We start from the raw sequence: 17408 nt of genomic DNA, 5'->3' as shown, positions 1-17408 counted from the left end.
TGAGAGTCCTTTGGACAACAAGGATATCCAAGCAGTCCATCCTAAAGGAAATCAGTCCTGAATATTCATTGGAAGGACTGATGCTGAAGCTGAATCTCCAATACTTTGGCCACCTGATGCGAAGAACTGACTCATTGGAAAAGACCCTGATGCTGGGAAAGATTGAAGGCGGGAGGAGAAGGGGCCAACAGAGGATGAGATGGTTGGATGGCATCACCGACTTGATGGACATGAGTTTGGGTAAACTCTGGAAGTTGGTGATGGACAGGGAGGCCTGGCGCGCTGCAGTCCATGGGGTCAAAAAGAGTTGGGCATAACTGAGCGACTCAGTTGACTGACTGACTGAAATGAGTGCAATTGTTCAGTAGCTTGAACATTCTTTGGCATTGCCTCCATGGTCAGGGAACTATTAAGAAGATCCCACAAGATGCAAGGTGGCACCAAAGCAACAACACAAACCTGGTAAAATTGGTAAAATCTAACTCTCCACCCACAAACAACTGAAGGTGACTAGAGGAAAGCCACAACCACCTTATTATGACTCTTAATCTACTTTAAATTGATCACAAACCTCACATGGGACGTCAGTGCTAACCAGATTATCAGTTGGTCCCTAATTCATTCACTGTTTCACTGTTGCTGTTCAGTCACAAAGTCATTGTCTGACTCTTTGCAAACCCCATGGACTGCAGCACACCAGGCTTCCCTGTCCTTCACTATCTCCCAGCGTTTGTTCCAATTCATGTCCATTGTTTGGTGATGCCATCCAACCATCTCATCCTCTGTTGTCCCCTTCTCCCATGCCCTCAATCTTTCCCAGCATCAGGATATTTTCCAATGACTTGGTTCTTCCCATCAGGTGGCAAAGGATTGGAGAGTCAGCTTCAGCATCAGTTCTTCCAAAGAATATTCAGGGTTGATTTCCTTTATGGGCCTTGATGCGATGATCTTTGTTTTCTGAATGTTGTTTTAAGCCAGCTTTTTCACTAGCATGAACCTGGGAGAGAAAATGCTAGTTGCCTTCAAATCCATTTCCCTCTTCTTAAGTATTAATATAATTTCAGATTTTTGGTTAGGATGATATTCAGTCGTAAAAAAGACTGAATTTCTCAGCTTTCCTTGCTGCTAGATCTGGCCATGCAATTAAGTTCTGGTGAATGAAATGTAAGCAGAAGTGATGTATGTGTTTTTAGGAAATTGTTTTTAGGGAAAGAGGGCATGACCTTCTTCCCCCTTCTCCCTTCCTACTGACTAGAATTGGGATAAAACGGCTGGAGGTTGAGCAGCCATACTCAATATTGGTACTTTTAGATGTGTGTAGGACAAAATATTTATATCACTGTATTTGTTATTCAAACAACAGAAAGAAAGGAATGCCATTTACTGTTCACAATTTCAGAAATTATGTATTTAAATGTACTTCCCATATTTTGTCAACATACCTTCTAATTCTTACTCCTTCTGAAATAACATCCAAATATCTTAAATAACATTTAAGAGATAATAAAGTAGGAATGATAAATTTTAAAACAATTGTAAGGCTTACGATCCAGAAGGTTCCAACTCAGACCCATATTTAGCAGTGATAATAAAAAGAACTTTTCTTAAAACAAATCGAAACCAAAAGTGACACATGCAGTTGGGACGGGAGAGAGCAGGGCTGTTTTGTCTTTTCATGTTTAAGATTAAAAGAGAGAAGTCTTGATGATGGAGTTTACAATGGTTGATGTTTTAGAAAGCACAGATTAAAAAGAATTTATGTCTTTGAAAGTAATAACAAGACTTATCTTCTCAAATTTAAATTGAATTAGTAGCCCTCTGAACATATTCCCATGCTAGCTCTGAATTCAGTTGTACTGTTGACTAGTCTTTGAGAAGGGGTGTTGCAGTACAAAGAGCATGGACTGCTGAACCAGACTGACCTAGATAGGGAACCCTGTCATGCCACTTGTCAGCTATGGGCTATTGCCCAAATCGTTTAATCTTCCTGGGTCAGTTTTCTTATGTGTAAAACTGGAATACTTATTTCTGACACAGGATTGTTGTAAACTTATATGAAATAAATATCTAATGTGCCTTGTAATGTCGAACCCTCAATGAACTTTTACCGACTGAATTAATATTAAGCAAAAAAGTTAGTGATATTTAATGTCAGGTGAGATTTTGGACTCTATAGATAACTTTCCCCCCGTTATTAATTTTGTTTAGTTTTCAGGGTTAAATTCATTTTTATTTAAAAATTGGGGGGGGGAACCTGGAAATAAAAATTTTTTACGAGATTCAGTAAGAGAGTATTAGAAAGCACAGTCAATTCTTTCTTTTTTCTTAAACAACTGAATTAATTTTCTCACAGTTTTTGGAAGCTAGAAGTCCAACATCAAGGTATTGGCAGGTCTGGTTTCCTCCGAGTCTTCTCTCCTTGGTTGTAGATGGCCATTTTCGGCCTATGTTTTCACATGGTCTTCCCTCTGGATCCTCATCTCTTCTTATGAGAACAGCAGTCATACTGGATTAGGACTCACTCTAATGGCATTTTAAGTTAATTACCTGGTTAAAGACTCTGTCTCCAAATACAGTCCCATTCTGAAGTACTTAAGGTTAGGACTTCAGTGCATGAATTTAGCGGGCTGGGGGTGGGGGGTGGTGTGGGGAATGAAATGCAGCCTATAACATCCCTCTACTCTGCCACTCCTGTTTAGCAAAGGTCTTTTTTCCCTGATAGCTCAGTGGGTAAAGACTACGCCTGCAACGCAGAAGACCCCGGTTCCATTCCTGGGTGGGGAAGAGCCCCTGGAGAAGGGATAGGCTACCCACCCCAGTATTCTGGCCTGCAGAATTCCATGGAGAAGTCCATGGGGGTCGCAAAGAGTCAGACCTGACTGAGCGACTTTCACTTTCCCATTTTAAGACACTAAAATTTTGCTTAGTTTTGAGGAGGGTAAAATACTTAAACTAAGCATTATATTTTAGTTATTGAAGACAATTCTGTTAAATGAGCACACAGTGGATACAATCACTTCAATCTAGGGTGGCCTATTCCCAGGGCCTGGGGAGGACATGCAAGTGGTCAGAGCCCGGTCAAAAGGGACTCGCTAAGACCAGGGGAAGATGGAGGCGGTCAGCGGGGAAAGCAGAGACAGTCAGCAGGTGGTAGGTACAAAGCAATCTGTAAAAACACATCTCGCGGCCAGTTTTACTGATGGTGACTGAGCGACGTTCCTGTTCCTGATGACTAGCGAGCTAACTGTGATACAGGACTTCAGCTTAGACAGCGCTTTGACAGGCTGTGTCTCTGTTAATCCTCTCGTTCCCGGACGAGGCTGGTGGAGATGTGTCAGCGGTCAGTTGTTTAGTCTGAACACATTCCAAAGAGGAAAACGCGCCCCCGCGCAGGAAAGGGACCCACTCATGGGACAGTTACTTAGCGAGGACGGGCGGTTACTGCGCCCCCTCTGGAGACAGGCGAGGTAGCCGAGCTCTTCCCGCTCAATAGCTGTCCAGCCGAGGGAGGCTGCGTCACTGCTGCGCGCGGCGAGAGACAGAGCCTCGCCGGGCCTTCTGTCACTCGCTAGCGCCTGCGCCTGCGCGGATCGTCATGCTGTCGACCAGGTGTGTGGGTCTGGTCCTACTACCGCTGCGGCGCCTCCAGAGGTTCCCAGGATTCGGGACCTGTCTCTTCCTGCACCGTCTTGAGCGAGAGTCCTTCGAGAAAGGCCGGTTACTGTGTTTTAAAGCCTCACCTAGAGACACGGGAGATGAAGGAGAGCGCGAGGCGGCACAGAGGAAAGCCCCAAGCGCAGACTCGCCTCCATCTCTCCCTCCCCGCGTCCGGGAACTTGGGACCAGATGTCTGTCGTCGCTGGAAAGCCTCGGACTCCCGACGCCGCGAGAGGAGTCACCCCCTCAAGAGAGCGAAGGTTCGAGTGGAGACCAGGGCCAGTCGGATCCTGCACACTCGGGATCCGGGAGTCCCTCAGTGCCCGCCTTGGTCCAGCCTGCCACCAAGGACGAAATCCTTCACGTCTCCTCTTCCTGGTCCGCTTCCAGAGTGGTGCCTTTTCGGGTTGGGGAGCTGATTTTAGCTGAGACTGGGAAGAGAGAAACACAATTTAAAAAATTATTTAGGTTGAGCAACGCCGGACACTTAAATAGTAATTGGGGAACAGTCTCTTTCAACGAGATCGTGGGGAAGTTCCCCGGCCAGATTCTGAGGAGTTCCTCTGGTAAGCACTTCATGCTGAGGAGGCCGACATTGGAGGATTATGTGTTACTGATGCAAAGAGGGCCTGCCATAACGTATCCTAAGGTAATGCCATGGGAGTTACTAAGAGCAAAACGGATGCACTACTGCAGACCTGATTAATGTACTTAAAGCACCTCCCAGAATGTTTCAAGTTTCTATTCTCACTTTTTTTTTAAACCAATAGCTATAACTTTTACATATTTTTTGATTTCTAATTCTAGGAAGAAACAGCCAGATTTTAAGTTGGGAGCCTCGATTCTCTGATCTGTAAAGTGACTTAGTATTATGGAGTGATGTGGACTCACTAGGCATTTAATAAGAATGTACATTTATTCCCCATAATACTTAAGTTTGCAGGTTCAGCCTTCAAGAGAATGTTGAACTCTTGGGGACAATTGTTTAGTACCACTGTGGTGATATTTTAAGCATCATACTTACTGAGGTAAGTTATTATAGGTTGTTGTTCAGTCATTAAGCTGTGTCCGACTCTTTGCAACTCCACGGACTGCAGCATGCCAGGCTTCCCTGTCCTTCACTGTCTCAGTTTACTCAAACTCATGTCCATTGATTCGGTGATGGTATCCAACCATCTCATTCTGTCTCCCCCTTCTCCTGCTGCCCTCAGTCTTTCCCAGCATTAGGATTTTTTTCCAATGAGTCCACTCTTTGCATCAGGTGACCAAAATATATTTTATCAACAATAGATTTATTACTATGCTTTTATCATTAAGGAAAAATGTTTGTATTAAAACAGCTAAAATTAGACACTAAACATAAAAGGGATATTCTTTAAAGGAAATTACCTACCAATTCCTTGTCACAGTCTTATATCCATTGCTAGTGGATTATTTTAATCATTCATCATAGTCACTGTCCTTGAGTACAATGTTCATTTGTAATTATAACAACTCTTCCTCCAGTCCTAGATGAAGAATCATTCATTATTTCTTCAGCAAATAACCACCAACTTTATACATTCAGGGCATTATCTTAGGGAGGTGTAGTGGTGAACTGTAGTCCTTGCTCTCAACATAGACCTCATGTCCTAGTGCAATGGTCCCCAACCTTTTTGGCACCAGGGACCGGATTCATGGAAGACAATTTTTCCACAGACGGGTGGGGGGGTTGTTTTCAGGTTGATTTAAGCACATTATGTTTATTGTGCATTTATTTCTGTTATTATTACATTGTGATATATAATGAAGTGTTTCTATGTCTTATATGAAAGAGCCAAGGAAACAGAACTGCTTCTCGTGGGCATTTCATTGAAAAATGATTGCTGGAGCTGCTTCCCACTCCTGTGTGAAATTATCTGTGCCCCCTCCCATGTGCTCCCATGTGCCTGACAGATGGGAAAGGATATGTGTGTCTGAAAGGCTTTGAATTTGTGACTGAAACTTTTTGAAGAGTACACCTTAAATATTATGTGTCTATGTATCATTTGGTTCGAGTGTTAGTCCATCATTTTAGAAAATACATTTTGGCTTTCAGTTGGACCACTGTACCTGTTAAATATTAATAGTTTCTTATGCAGCCAAACCCATATTTAATACACAGTTTTCTTGTGATTCAACAGAGGATCATATTTTTTTGTAGAATTTTCACTGCAGCTTTTCCCAGAGAAGAAAAAGATAGTAAAAACTTAATTGATATGCTGCTTATTAGCAACTTCGAAAGGTTTGCTATTGAGGGGAATGTTGAAATAAATGCTAACACTTACATTTTTCTCTCTATAGCATGTATAACGAATAGTGTAACAGTCAACTGCATGGTGTTGGGGAGTTCAGCATCAGTATTACTTGCCCACTTAATTCTTGGCTGTGTGACTTTGGGCAAATTACTTAACCTTTCTGATTTCTCATCCTTATAATGGCAATGGTGGCCATTTTCTCATTATTATTCTGATTAAGCAAGATAATATTTGAGAGCAGTTTGCATAGTTAACAGAAGCCTGCCACCTGGTGAAGTTTCAATAAACAGCTATTACTACTATCATCCATGATATTCCTGTTAACAAAACAATTCTTTAGTTATAAAGCTTGGCAAATGTGTCCTCCTGTCTGTTCCTGGTATCCTAATTCTAAATGAGAATTCATCATTTCATGCAGATTATGTAATAACTTCCTAATTTGTCTTTCTGCCTCTAGTTTTTCTCAATTCTAGTACATTCTGTATTGCCCTAACAGATTAATCTTTATAAAATGCCATTTATATTACCTCAGTGACACATCCTAGTTACTTACCATGTTAAGTTTAAATGCTTTGGCCTGGATTCAGATGAGGAGACTGTGTTTTATTCTACCTCTTTTTTGTTGAAAGCTGTCCCTACCTTGTGACTGTTTCCTTAAATTTTCTATGTCTTTAAGCTAGGGTGGTCTGCTGATTTCTCTCCTTTCTCTGAGCTCCTAATGTTACTTATTGTCTGTAATTTCAGTATTATACTTAAGTCCTTCTGTATTTGCTAATCGATTCCTGAATCTCTCATTTTGTCAAGTAAACTATAAACTCCTGGTAGAAAGGGCCAGTTTAATCCTTTTTTTTTCCTCCACTTTTCTCCAAGCCCAACATAGTGTTCGAAGGAGTAGGTGCTTAGTACATATTTATTGGCCACACAATCACCCATGCTGTATTTCAATCATAGGATATAAATATGATACTGTCGATGATGAATATCCACCCAGGTGATACTGTTTTGGAAGCTGGCTCCGGCTCTGGTGGAATGAGTTTATTTTTATCCAAAGCAGGTAAGAGATTAGGGTAAATGAATTGAATTTAGATGACAAAGAAAACATTCAATCTGTTCAAATAACAGAAAGTTAAATAGATACAGATGTTTCAGAAAATGTTCACATAACTTTGTGATAGAGAGCATTCTCCTTGAAATCAAATGTAAGCAATGATTTTTCTATTTTGTACATTTATTCAAGTCATTTTCTGTCTAACCCTCTCTCTGTTTGCTTTCTATTGCTCCTTCCATGCTCTTTTTTTAAACTGAAATTTTCATTAGAACATAACACAGCTGCAGAAAAGTGCACAGATCGTTAGTGTATACCTCAGTGAATTTTTATGTAGTGACCACACTCATGTAGTTATTACCCAGATCAAGATAGGGAATATTATTGTACTATTGAAACTTTCTCAAATCCCTCTCAGTCCTTATCCTATCCAAAGGTTGAAGAAGGTAACCACTACTCTGACTTTAATCACCATTGATGAGTTTTGCCTGTTTTGAATCTTACATAAAAGGAATCCTTTAGTACTGTACACTTTTGAATCAGGTTACTTTCATTCAACATTCTGTTTGTGAGGCTCAGTCATCATATGTAGCAGTGGTTATTTCATTTTAGTTGCCATTTTATAAGTAAAGCACAGTTTGTTCATTCTGCTGTTGATGGGCATTTGAGTTGAATGTTGTAAACAGTGCTCCAGTGCTCCTCTGCACATTCTTGTGCTTGTCTTTTGGTGCACATGTGTACATGTTTTTGTTGATAATAGTGCCAAATGAATACTCAGTATCAGAAACTATAGAAGGGGGAAAAGGGCTGTCAGCTGCTGGCAAGAGTCATATACTATTAGAGGCAAAGAATTATCATTGTTCATGAATAAATTAATTAAACTATTAAGCTAAAACTAGATCATGAAGAATTTTCCTTTCTTAGAGAAAGTCTCTAAAAATTGTCAGTTGGTTAAAGTACTGCTTGAAGGTCAAAAATCAAGAGGTATGTAGTAAACATAAATATCTGTTCATGTTACCTCCACTTGAATTCTGGTTACTGTTGTTGTAGCTGCTTACTGCTCCTTTTGGCCACTGAATTCCTCTGATTGTCAAGGTTGCTTTGGCTTGTTTGACTGCCTCTGCAGTGTTCCCTTTCTCACTTAATAATAGACAGCACTCTCTTTGGATAAATTTTTTTTTAAATCATTCATGTTGTTTTTATTAGTGCATTCTTTTTTAGCTAATAAACATTGTTAGAGCAGTTGTAGGTGTATGTGGGTAGATTTTATAAAGATTACAGGTAGACATATACTGAATTAAACTTAAACCTTTTGTTTTTTGACCTAATGTCATCACATATAAACATAATCCTGCTTATACTGGGTCAGGAAATTCATTTTCGGCTCCTCACATCTTTTGTTGGACTCTTTTCTGTGTATAGTTAAAGGCAGCCATTTCTTCACAGTCTGTGACTGATTACTAAATGCATTTGACAAAGTGAATTTATAAAAGTTTGTGAGGTAGGAGTGTCCATATTTCTAATACCTATAGTGTTGGAGGAGTGTCACATAGCATGAATAATCCCAACCTATGAGTGATCAAGAAATCATTGCTATTTACCTTCAGGGTGGATATTTTTGCTCCACAATTTTCTAAACGTTTTGCTTATGCTACTATTAACATTAATTTTTATCCCTTGGTAACATGATGAATTACAGCTGGACTTATATTTTAAAGAGACATGCTGGAATTTAAACTCATTTTAACTATAGACTGATGGACCTGGGACAGCCTCCAAATCACATCACCTCGTATAGAGACGGATAGAAAATTAATTGCTGTATTTAAAATGTAGTAGTTTTCTGTGAAACTGCAGTATTACTGTGATAGTTTGAAAGTTTTTCAGACACACACAAAAATACAAGTATCTTTGAAAGTGAAGTGAAAGTCGCTCAGTCTTGTTTGATTCTTTGTGACCCCATGGACTATACAGTCCATGGAATTCTCCAGGCCAGAATATTGGAGCGAGTAGCCTTTCCCTTCTCCAAGGGATCTTCCAACCCGAGAATTGAACCCAGGTCTCCCACATTGCAGGTGGATTCTTTACCAGCTGAGCCCCAAGGGAAGCCCCAAGTATCTTTTAAGTATCCAAAAGGCCTAACTTCATCCTAACAAAAGACATGCAAGTTAAAACTACAGTGATAAACTATATGCAATTTTTAGGTTGATACAAAGTTTGATAACTGTTGGAGAGAGTATGGAGAAATAGGTGCTCTAATACATTATTGGTCAAGTGTAAATTGGTATCATTTTTTTGGAGAACAATTTGGTAATAATTTTCAAAATAAAAAAAATTCACATATCCTTTGAATTAGCAATTCCATTTTTAGGACTTTATCCTATATATATAACTGGCTTATGTTTACAAAGACCTAGGCAAAATAATTGTCACTGCAGTATTGTTTGTAATAGTGTAAGATGAGAAACAAGCTAAATGGTCTTTGGCAGGTGACTGGTTAAATAAACAGCCAAAGAAGGGAACGTAATAGCTCTTTTAAAAAATGCAGTAGATCGTTAATTACTGAAATGCCATTGGTAAATAAGAAGAAAGGTACAGGACAGTATGTATGATGGGACACAGTGTGTGTTAAAAACAGAAAAAGAGATATTGGCACACTTGTGGAGGCACCGACTATTTTGGAAAGGGGAAATAACTGGGAGGGAAGAGGGAGACTGACTGGAGATTTGGGACAGGACAGAGACTTTTGTAACTTTGAACCACTTGAATTATTTTTTCATACCCATGTAATATCTTTGAAAAATATATTTTTGACATTTTTAATAAACTGATTTACACCATGTACTGTCATAATTTTTTTTTAATTAAGTTGGATCACAAGGACGAGTCATAAGTTTTGAAATTCGAAAGGACCACCACAAACTGGCTATGAAGAATTATAGACACTGGCGTGATTCATGGAAAATAAGTCATGTAGAAGAGTGGCCAGACAATGTAGATTTTATTCATAAGGATATTTTAGGAGCAACCGAGGACATAAAATCTTTAACATTGGATGCGGTAAGTTTTCCAAAGTGGGTCCTATGATATTACCTAATACTGAGTACAAAGAAAACAAAGACCACATTTCTTTTGTAAGGAAAAGGATCTTCCTTCATTATTTGTCCCATTTCCATTTCTAAGAGTGGGAGGAGTATTTTCCTTTAATATTGTGGTGGGATTTAGAGCCAGAGTTGGGAATTAGGTGCCAGAGTTGTTAATAAATGTGCCTGTGTCATGCATGCCATGCTCAGCCACTTCAGTTGTATCCGACTCTTTGCAACCCCATGGACTGTAACTCGCAAAGTTTTGTGAAGCAAGAACTTCCAGAGGCACAGCTGGGTTTAGAAAAGGCAGAGGAACCAGAGATCAAATTGCCAACATTCGCTGGATCATAGAAAAAGCAAGGGAATTCCAGAAAAACATCTACCACTGTTTCATTGATTATGCTAAAGCCTTTGGCTGTGTGGATCACAACAAACTGGAAAACTGTTAAAGAGATGGGAATACCAGACCATCTTACCTATCTCCTGAGAAACCTGTATGCGGGTCAAGAAGCAACAGTAAGAACCTTATATGGAACAACTGACTTGTTCAAAATTGAGAAAGGAGCATGACAAGGCTGTTTATTGTCACCTTGTTTATTTAACTTATATACAGAATCCATCATGTGAAATGCCAGGCTGAATGAGTTACAAGCTGGAATCAAGATTTCCCAGAGAGATATCAACACCCTCAGATATGCAGATGATACCACTTTAATGGCAGAAAGTGAAGAGGAACTAAAGAGCCTCTTTTGATGAGGGTGAAAGAGGAGAGTGAAAAAGCCAGCTTAAAACTCAATATTAAAAAAACTAAGATCATGGCATCCAGTCCCACCACTCCATCGCAAATAGATGACTGCTTCTTGGCAGGAAAACTATGACAAACCTAGACAGTGTATTAGAAAGCAAAGACATCACTTTGCCAATAAAAGTCCATATAATCAAGGCTATGGTCTTTCCAGTAGCCATGTATGGATGTGAGAGCTGGACAATAAAGAAGACTGAGTGCCAAAGAATTGATGCCTTTGAATGTGGTGCTGGAGAAGACACTTGAGAATATCTTGCACAGCAAGGAAATCAAACAAGTCAATCTTAAAGGAAATCAACCCTGAATACTCATTGGAAGGACTGATGCTGAAGCTGAAGCTCCAATCCTTTGGCCACCTGATACAAAACAGCCGTCTCACTAGAAAAGACCCTGATGCTGGGAAAGATTGAAGGCAGAAGGAGAAGAGAGTGACAAAGGATGAGATGAGTGGTTGGCATCACTGATTCAGTGAATAAACTTGGGCAAACTTTGGGAGATGGTGAGAGACAGGGAAGCCTGGTGTGCCGAAGTCCATGAAGTTGCAAAGAGTTGGACACAACTGGGCTACTGAACAACAACAGACATTGAATATAGTTCCCTGTGTTATACAGTAGGACCTTGTTGTTTATCTATTTTATATATAATAGTTAGTATCTGGCAATCCCAACTCCTACTTTATCGCTCCCACCCGTTAATCATTTGGTAACCAATAAGTTTGGTTTCTATGCATTAGCAGTAGGATGAATTTGAGAAATACTAAGAGATAGATTTGTAGGACTGGGTAATTTTAATCCAAACAGAAGCATCATAACCCTACAGATTCTCAAAAGAGAATTCAAGGTAAAGAAAATAATGACTCTAAGTTTCTGATTTGAGTGGCTAATGAATGGTAATATTGTTGGCTGAGTATAATAGAGCTTTGGATTGGCAGGCTGCTTGGTAGTCTGACTTTTGGCCCTTGAAAATAATAAGACTACAATCAAAGAAATCCATTTATGTCCACAATGTTGGCCCCTTGATTAGTCATTGAGAACTTTACTTGGATATCTAATAGGCATCTTAAACTCGTGTTCAAATCTGAATTCTCAAATATTTCTCCCCAAGCTTGTTCTTCCCATTGTCTTAGTCATTTTCCTCAATAGTAAATAAGGAAAATTTACTCCATTCTTTCAGTAGCTTAGGCTAAAAACATTGAATTTATCCTCACTTCTCTCGTATCTCACAGCCAATCCTAATTCTAATTGGCTCTGTCTTATCACATTCAGTGCTATTTGCTATTGCAAGCCACCATCATCTTTCCTTGCCCAAGTCAGAATATACTTAATGTCACTGAACTATACACTTGAAATGACAAGTTTTATGGTATGTTTACCACACTCAAAAAAGTTTAAAAAGTCAGATCATGTCTAAAACTCTCCAGTGGCTTCTCTCTTCATGAGTAAAGCTAAAGTCTGTAAGATTCTGCATAATTTTTCCCTCCCCCATTTCCACCACATCCCCATCATCTGAGAACTCTTCTCTTGCCACTTTCCCACTTTTGTCCCCACTGCAGCAATGATGGCCTTCTCAGACTCACCAGAAAATGCTTCAGCCTCAGAGCATTTGTATTTGCTCTTCTCTCCATCTGGAGTACACTTCCCCCATAAATGTCCACAGGGTGAGCTTAATCACTTTCTTCAGGTCTCTTCATGACCAGCCTATGTATAAAATAGCACTTCCTTTCCTTGCCCTGTCACTGTATCCTTCATAGTCTCCTTTATAATCCTATAGTTCATGTCACTCATTATTCTCTGAATTACATATTCATTGAATTTTTGTTTAATGCCTATCCCTTAATTAGAATATAAGTTCCTATGAAACAAAATAGAATGTAAGCTCCCATTTTATTTTTACCACTTAGCAAGATACTTGGCACATGGAAGTTGCTCAATAAATATTTGGTTAATAAATTATTAATGAATGATGACCCATTATAATTTTTTTTAAAAAACATGTAAAGAGAATACTTTCTAATTTATTAAATTTAAGGATGTGCCAACTAGATTTGATTTCTGGAGTTATCAGTAAGTCAGTTATTTTCTATTTTGGCTATTTATTTTTGTTTTCAATGAAAGTTTTTTGAAAATTTCACTTACTCATTGTATTCATTTGACATCTTTTGAGTATATAGCCTTGTATTCTGCAATTGAATGAAGAGTAAAGAAATAAGGGACATGATTCTTATATTTTAGAATCTCTAAAATTAATATTCAGAAGTTTTCTTTTGAACATAAAAATGCACATTTGAGATAGTGTGAATTTCTATTGCAAAAAGCAGAAATAAAGCATTGAAATTTTATATATACAGTGGACCTTTGAGCAACACGAAGTTTAGGGGCAACAATCCTGCTTGCAGTCAGAAATCTGAGTATAACTTACAGTCAGGACTCCCTCTCCATGGTTCCATCATATCAAAGGGTTCTACATCTTCAGATTTAACCAACTGCAGATCGTGTAGTTCTGTAGTGTTTACTATTGAAAAAATCCTTGGGTAAGTGGACCTGCACAGTTCAAATCCATGTTGTTCAAGGGGAAACTCTGTGTGTGTGTGTATGTGTATGTATAAAAGTAGCTAAAGATTCCTGTATTATCAATACTGTCAAGTACAAGACTTGCCATTACAGTTTTTATGTAGTCAAGAATTATGACAAAATGTATAATAATAAATGTGCCTTTTTGAGAGAAGTAAAATGATCATCATCAGTACTGTATTCTAAAAAGTGAAATACTTTAACTGGGTATTTTAACTGCTTTCCCAAAGTGTATCATTTCACCACAATAAGAAAAGAAAATACATGCTTTATTTAAATAAAACTCAGTCTGATTCTCTTTCCCCACTATAGGTAGCTTTGGATATGTTGAATCCTCAAGGTGCTTTGCCTGTTTTATTCCCAAATCTTAAACAGGGTGGTATATGTGCTGTATATCTAGCAAAGTGAGTAATGTGACTGTTCTTTTTTGTAATGTTATTTTTTAAAATTTATTTTTAATTGGAGGATAATTGCTTTACAATATTGTATTGGTTTCTGCTATATATCAACATAAATCAGCCATAGTTTAATGTTATTTTAAACACACTTTTGTTTTAAATATTAGGCTAAAATGTTCATTTTGTAACTGAGTTAGATGTATATTTTATCTCGTAAAACTGTTATGAAAGAGCATATGTCCCAAATTTAGTTATATTTCTGGTTAAATCATCCTTTACATAAACAGTAATATAAGATGGCTATTTCTCCTGACAATTTAGAAGAAAAGTTTTTAAAAGTGTAATCTGTATTTTTTTACTTAGTATTCTCTTATGTGCCCTAACTTGCATTTTTACTTTTTTTCCCTGTCTTGATTTAAGTATAGCATTTAAATTGGGATAAGAGGTATAGTGAACTTAAAATAAAGTTATTGCTTAGTAGAAGTTTAAAGTACATATTTCACTTTTTTGAAAGCATCACACAGGTTATTGAACTTTTAGATGGAATTCGCATCTGTGAACTTGCCCTCTCATGTGAAAAGATAAGTGAAGTTATTGTCAGAGATTGGTTGGTTTGCCTTGCAAGACAGAAAAGTGGAATTTTAGCTCAAAAAGTAGAACCTAAAATCAACACAGACTTACAAGTACACTCTCAAGAAAAAATTAGAATTGAAGGTGAGATGTTTCAATATGATGACCATGGTGAGCTTCAATTCTATTTTACGCATGTGTTTGCAATAATAAATGGAGAATACATTCCTGAGTGTATGAGCAATACATTATAAAAATATTTCTCAGGGATTTATTATTTTTTTCCTATGGAAATTGAAATGTATTTATTCTGTTCAGTTAAAATCACTAAGAGAAAAAATCATGACTTTTCATGCCTTTTATGTAAAACTCTGATACCTTTGAAGAATTGAACTTCTTATAATATTCATATTTGTGACAAGGGGGTTGGCTTATGAAATACTTTAAATATACTAAAGAATGTTTTAAATTTAGATCAGTGATTATCACTGAAGGGAAAGAATTTAATAGGACTTGGTATGCAAATAGCTAATATTCCAAAAAGCAACTTCTAGTATGCTGCTGGAATTTTTCCAGGAACTAAATTTAGTTCCTTATTATATGTACACATTATTTAGACCATAAACAAGTTTTCAGACATCTATTGATTTATGATATGGGCTTATTCATTTGGTAATAAAACCATATATAAAGTTTATCATGTAATCCTCGACCAGTTGTTTCTGTAAGATAACTGTCAGAATAGCTGCAAAATAAACACTAAAAAAAAAAAAATCTGAGAGAAAAAACTTACAAGAAAGGGACAGTAATTTGTTGTTTAACAGTTTTGTAAACAAATTATCAAATATTTTATGTAGCTTATAATACATATTTTGTTCTATAACAGAAGAATCACATTCTGATTTTCCCTGTGGATTGTTTCCCTATATTGCTAGACCTGTACACTGGCAAATTGGTCATACAGGTGAGTAATTTTTTTCAGGCTATATTATATGGTGTTTTCTTCTCATTATTGCAATCACCTTACCTTTTTCTCCCCTTAATTTAGCTTTTCTTGTCAAGTTGAGGAAATGCAAACCACAACTTAGCTGAGTACCTCAGATGACAACTGATTTGAAGACTTGAAAAGTATTAAAATAGAACTTTATATTGCAAATCACTACTTTCATAGATTGGTATTTTCAGCTATCACTATGATTTGTATAACTTTTACATGTAACTTTGAAAAGTAATAAAAGCTGGAAAAACATATAACATTTCAAAACTGTTTAGATGTCCCATTTTGACACTTGTCTTGCAGTTTGGCATTTTGTAGTAAATGATTCCAAGTTGGTTTAGTTGAGCCATTTCATTCTTCACTTCCTGTAAACCACTCCATAGATTTATCTTTCTTCATGAAATTAGTTTTCTTTTCTTTGTTTGATTGATGGTCATTGGCTACCAAAATAAAATATGCATTTTGAGGTAAATTTTATGTACCTGTGTATTTTAAATATATACCTTAATGGCTTGTATGTATCTTAAAAAATAACAAGTCTAGGCTACAGTAAATAATAGGGAAAAAACTGATAATGATATCACTATCTTTAAAATTGTAACAAAAGATGTAACAATGCTTGAATCTCTTTTGCCCTTCACTATTTTAACAGTTTGAAAGAACATCAGAATTATTCTGTTGTTATATAAGTCAAATGTTTGGGGAGTTTTCTGGCAGTCCAGTTGTTGGAGCTTGGCACTTTCACTGCCATGGCCCAGGTTCAGTCCCTGGTCAGGGTACTAAAATCTTGCAAGCTGCATGGTGCAGCTAAAAAAAAAGTTTGGAGAGATACACTTTATAAATATGAACTAATTAGGATGAGATTTTGTTATTCATAGGCACCAGTCATTTAGCATTTACCATGTGCCTTACATGTCTTAAGGACTTTATAATGTCTTTTTATTTAATATGTGTTGCTCATCCTTAAGGTTATCCATATTTTACAGATAAACATAAGCTTAGAATTATTGTTTAAATATAGATTTTTATAGGTTTTGAAGTAGTAGTGCCTATAAGGATAAATGCTACTTATCTCTTAGGCTAGAACTACTTAATATACATATCCTAAAAAACATTTTACATACTTTTCATTATGTGGAAAAATCTAGTCTAAAATCTCTGCCTTTTTAGATTTTATACCCTATAATAGAGATAGACATTAAAAAATCACACAAATATAAAACTAAAACTGTTATAAATGCTTCAGAAAAGTACAGGGTACAATAGAGATTTTGCTCAGGTAAAGTAATTACCTGTGCAATTGAGCCAAGACCTGAAGGGTAGGTAAGAGTTAACTACAGCAAGGAAAATGAGCACAAAAAGGGTCAGTGATATTGAGGTTGACTGAAAGAGACTGAAAAGAAGGTAGGGGTCAAGCCATGCAGGATCTTGTAGACCTGTTATGGAGTTGGTCTCTCCCAAGAAAAATGGGGTGCTACTGAAGCATTTAGTGAAGTAAGGGGTAACATGCTTACATCTGTGTTTTGAAAAAAAATCACTTTGGTTGCATTTAGAGAACTGATTAAATCATAAGCAGAGAAGTCTTCTGGTACTATTTCTGTGTGGTAAGTATCTGAACACTCATATAATAATAATGGCTTTAAAGTTTTCATAACAGGGGGCTTCTTCGGTGGTCCAGTGGCTAAGATTCCAGGCTCTCAAACGCAGGGAGCCTGGGTTCGATCACTGTTCGGGGGAACTAAAGATCCCACGTACCACAACAAGATCTGGTGCAGCCAAATAAATAAAAATTTTAAAAAAAATTAAAAAAAAAAGTTTTCATAACATTCCCAGATGTATAGAAGTTCTAATATACATTTTTAAATTCCATCATGGAATACTCCCCATTCTTCTGCCTTTCTATTTAACTGCTAGTGAAATTCTGTCCTTCATTTATTGTTTTGAACACAGGCCCTAATTGTACTTTTTGGAGAAGGGGATGACTTAAAGAGGAGAGAAAAGTTG

General features: G+C 37.4%; 2 protein-coding genes across 9 annotated transcripts in view; one reads left to right on the top strand and one right to left on the bottom strand.

Moving 5' to 3' along the window:
• Positions 1-3585: 3585 nt before the first annotated feature.
• Positions 3586-15876, top strand: TRMT61B (tRNA methyltransferase 61B). The gene is made up of 7 exons (XM_081484273.1): positions 3586-4306; positions 6885-6987; positions 9848-10038; positions 13752-13843; positions 14352-14578; positions 15294-15371; positions 15456-15876. The coding sequence occupies exons 1-7, from the start codon at positions 3596-3598 to the stop codon at positions 15497-15499; spliced, it is 1446 nt and encodes a 481-aa protein (XP_081340399.1). The 5' UTR covers positions 3586-3595; the 3' UTR covers positions 15500-15876.
• Positions 15534-17408, bottom strand: part of SPDYA (speedy/RINGO cell cycle regulator family member A) — a 39952-nt gene continuing 38077 nt past the window's right edge. For all 8 annotated transcript variants that reach the window (XM_081484286.1, XM_081484283.1, XM_081484284.1 and 5 more), the window contains one exon: positions 15534-15844. In XM_081484286.1, the coding sequence (XP_081340412.1) occupies positions 15756-15844 (89 nt within the window). In that variant the 3' untranslated portion in view covers positions 15534-15755. The remainder of the gene's footprint in view (positions 15845-17408) is intronic.

The sequence above is a fragment of the Giraffa tippelskirchi genome, chromosome 4 (genome assembly GCF_054371585.1).
Source record: "Giraffa tippelskirchi isolate mGirTip1 chromosome 4, T2T-mGirTip1v1.2.pri, whole genome shotgun sequence".
Classification (NCBI taxonomy): domain Eukaryota; kingdom Metazoa; phylum Chordata; class Mammalia; order Artiodactyla; family Giraffidae; genus Giraffa; species Giraffa tippelskirchi.
Note: the sequence above shows the minus strand (reverse complement) of the source record. Positions and strands in the feature narration are given on the sequence as shown.

Bases quoted from the DNA above. Each gene is read 5' to 3' on its own strand.
- TRMT61B (XM_081484273.1), top strand. From the start codon at position 3,596: ATGCTGTCGACCAGGTGTGTGGGTCTGGTCCTACTACCGCTGCGGCGC. The intron at 10,039-13,751 runs GTAAGTTTTCCA...TCCCCACTATAG, and splicing joins AATCTTTAACATTGGATGCG to GTAGCTTTGGATATGTTGAA. The intron at 15,372-15,455 runs GTGAGTAATTTT...CCCTTAATTTAG, and splicing joins CTGGCAAATTGGTCATACAG to CTTTTCTTGTCAAGTTGAGG.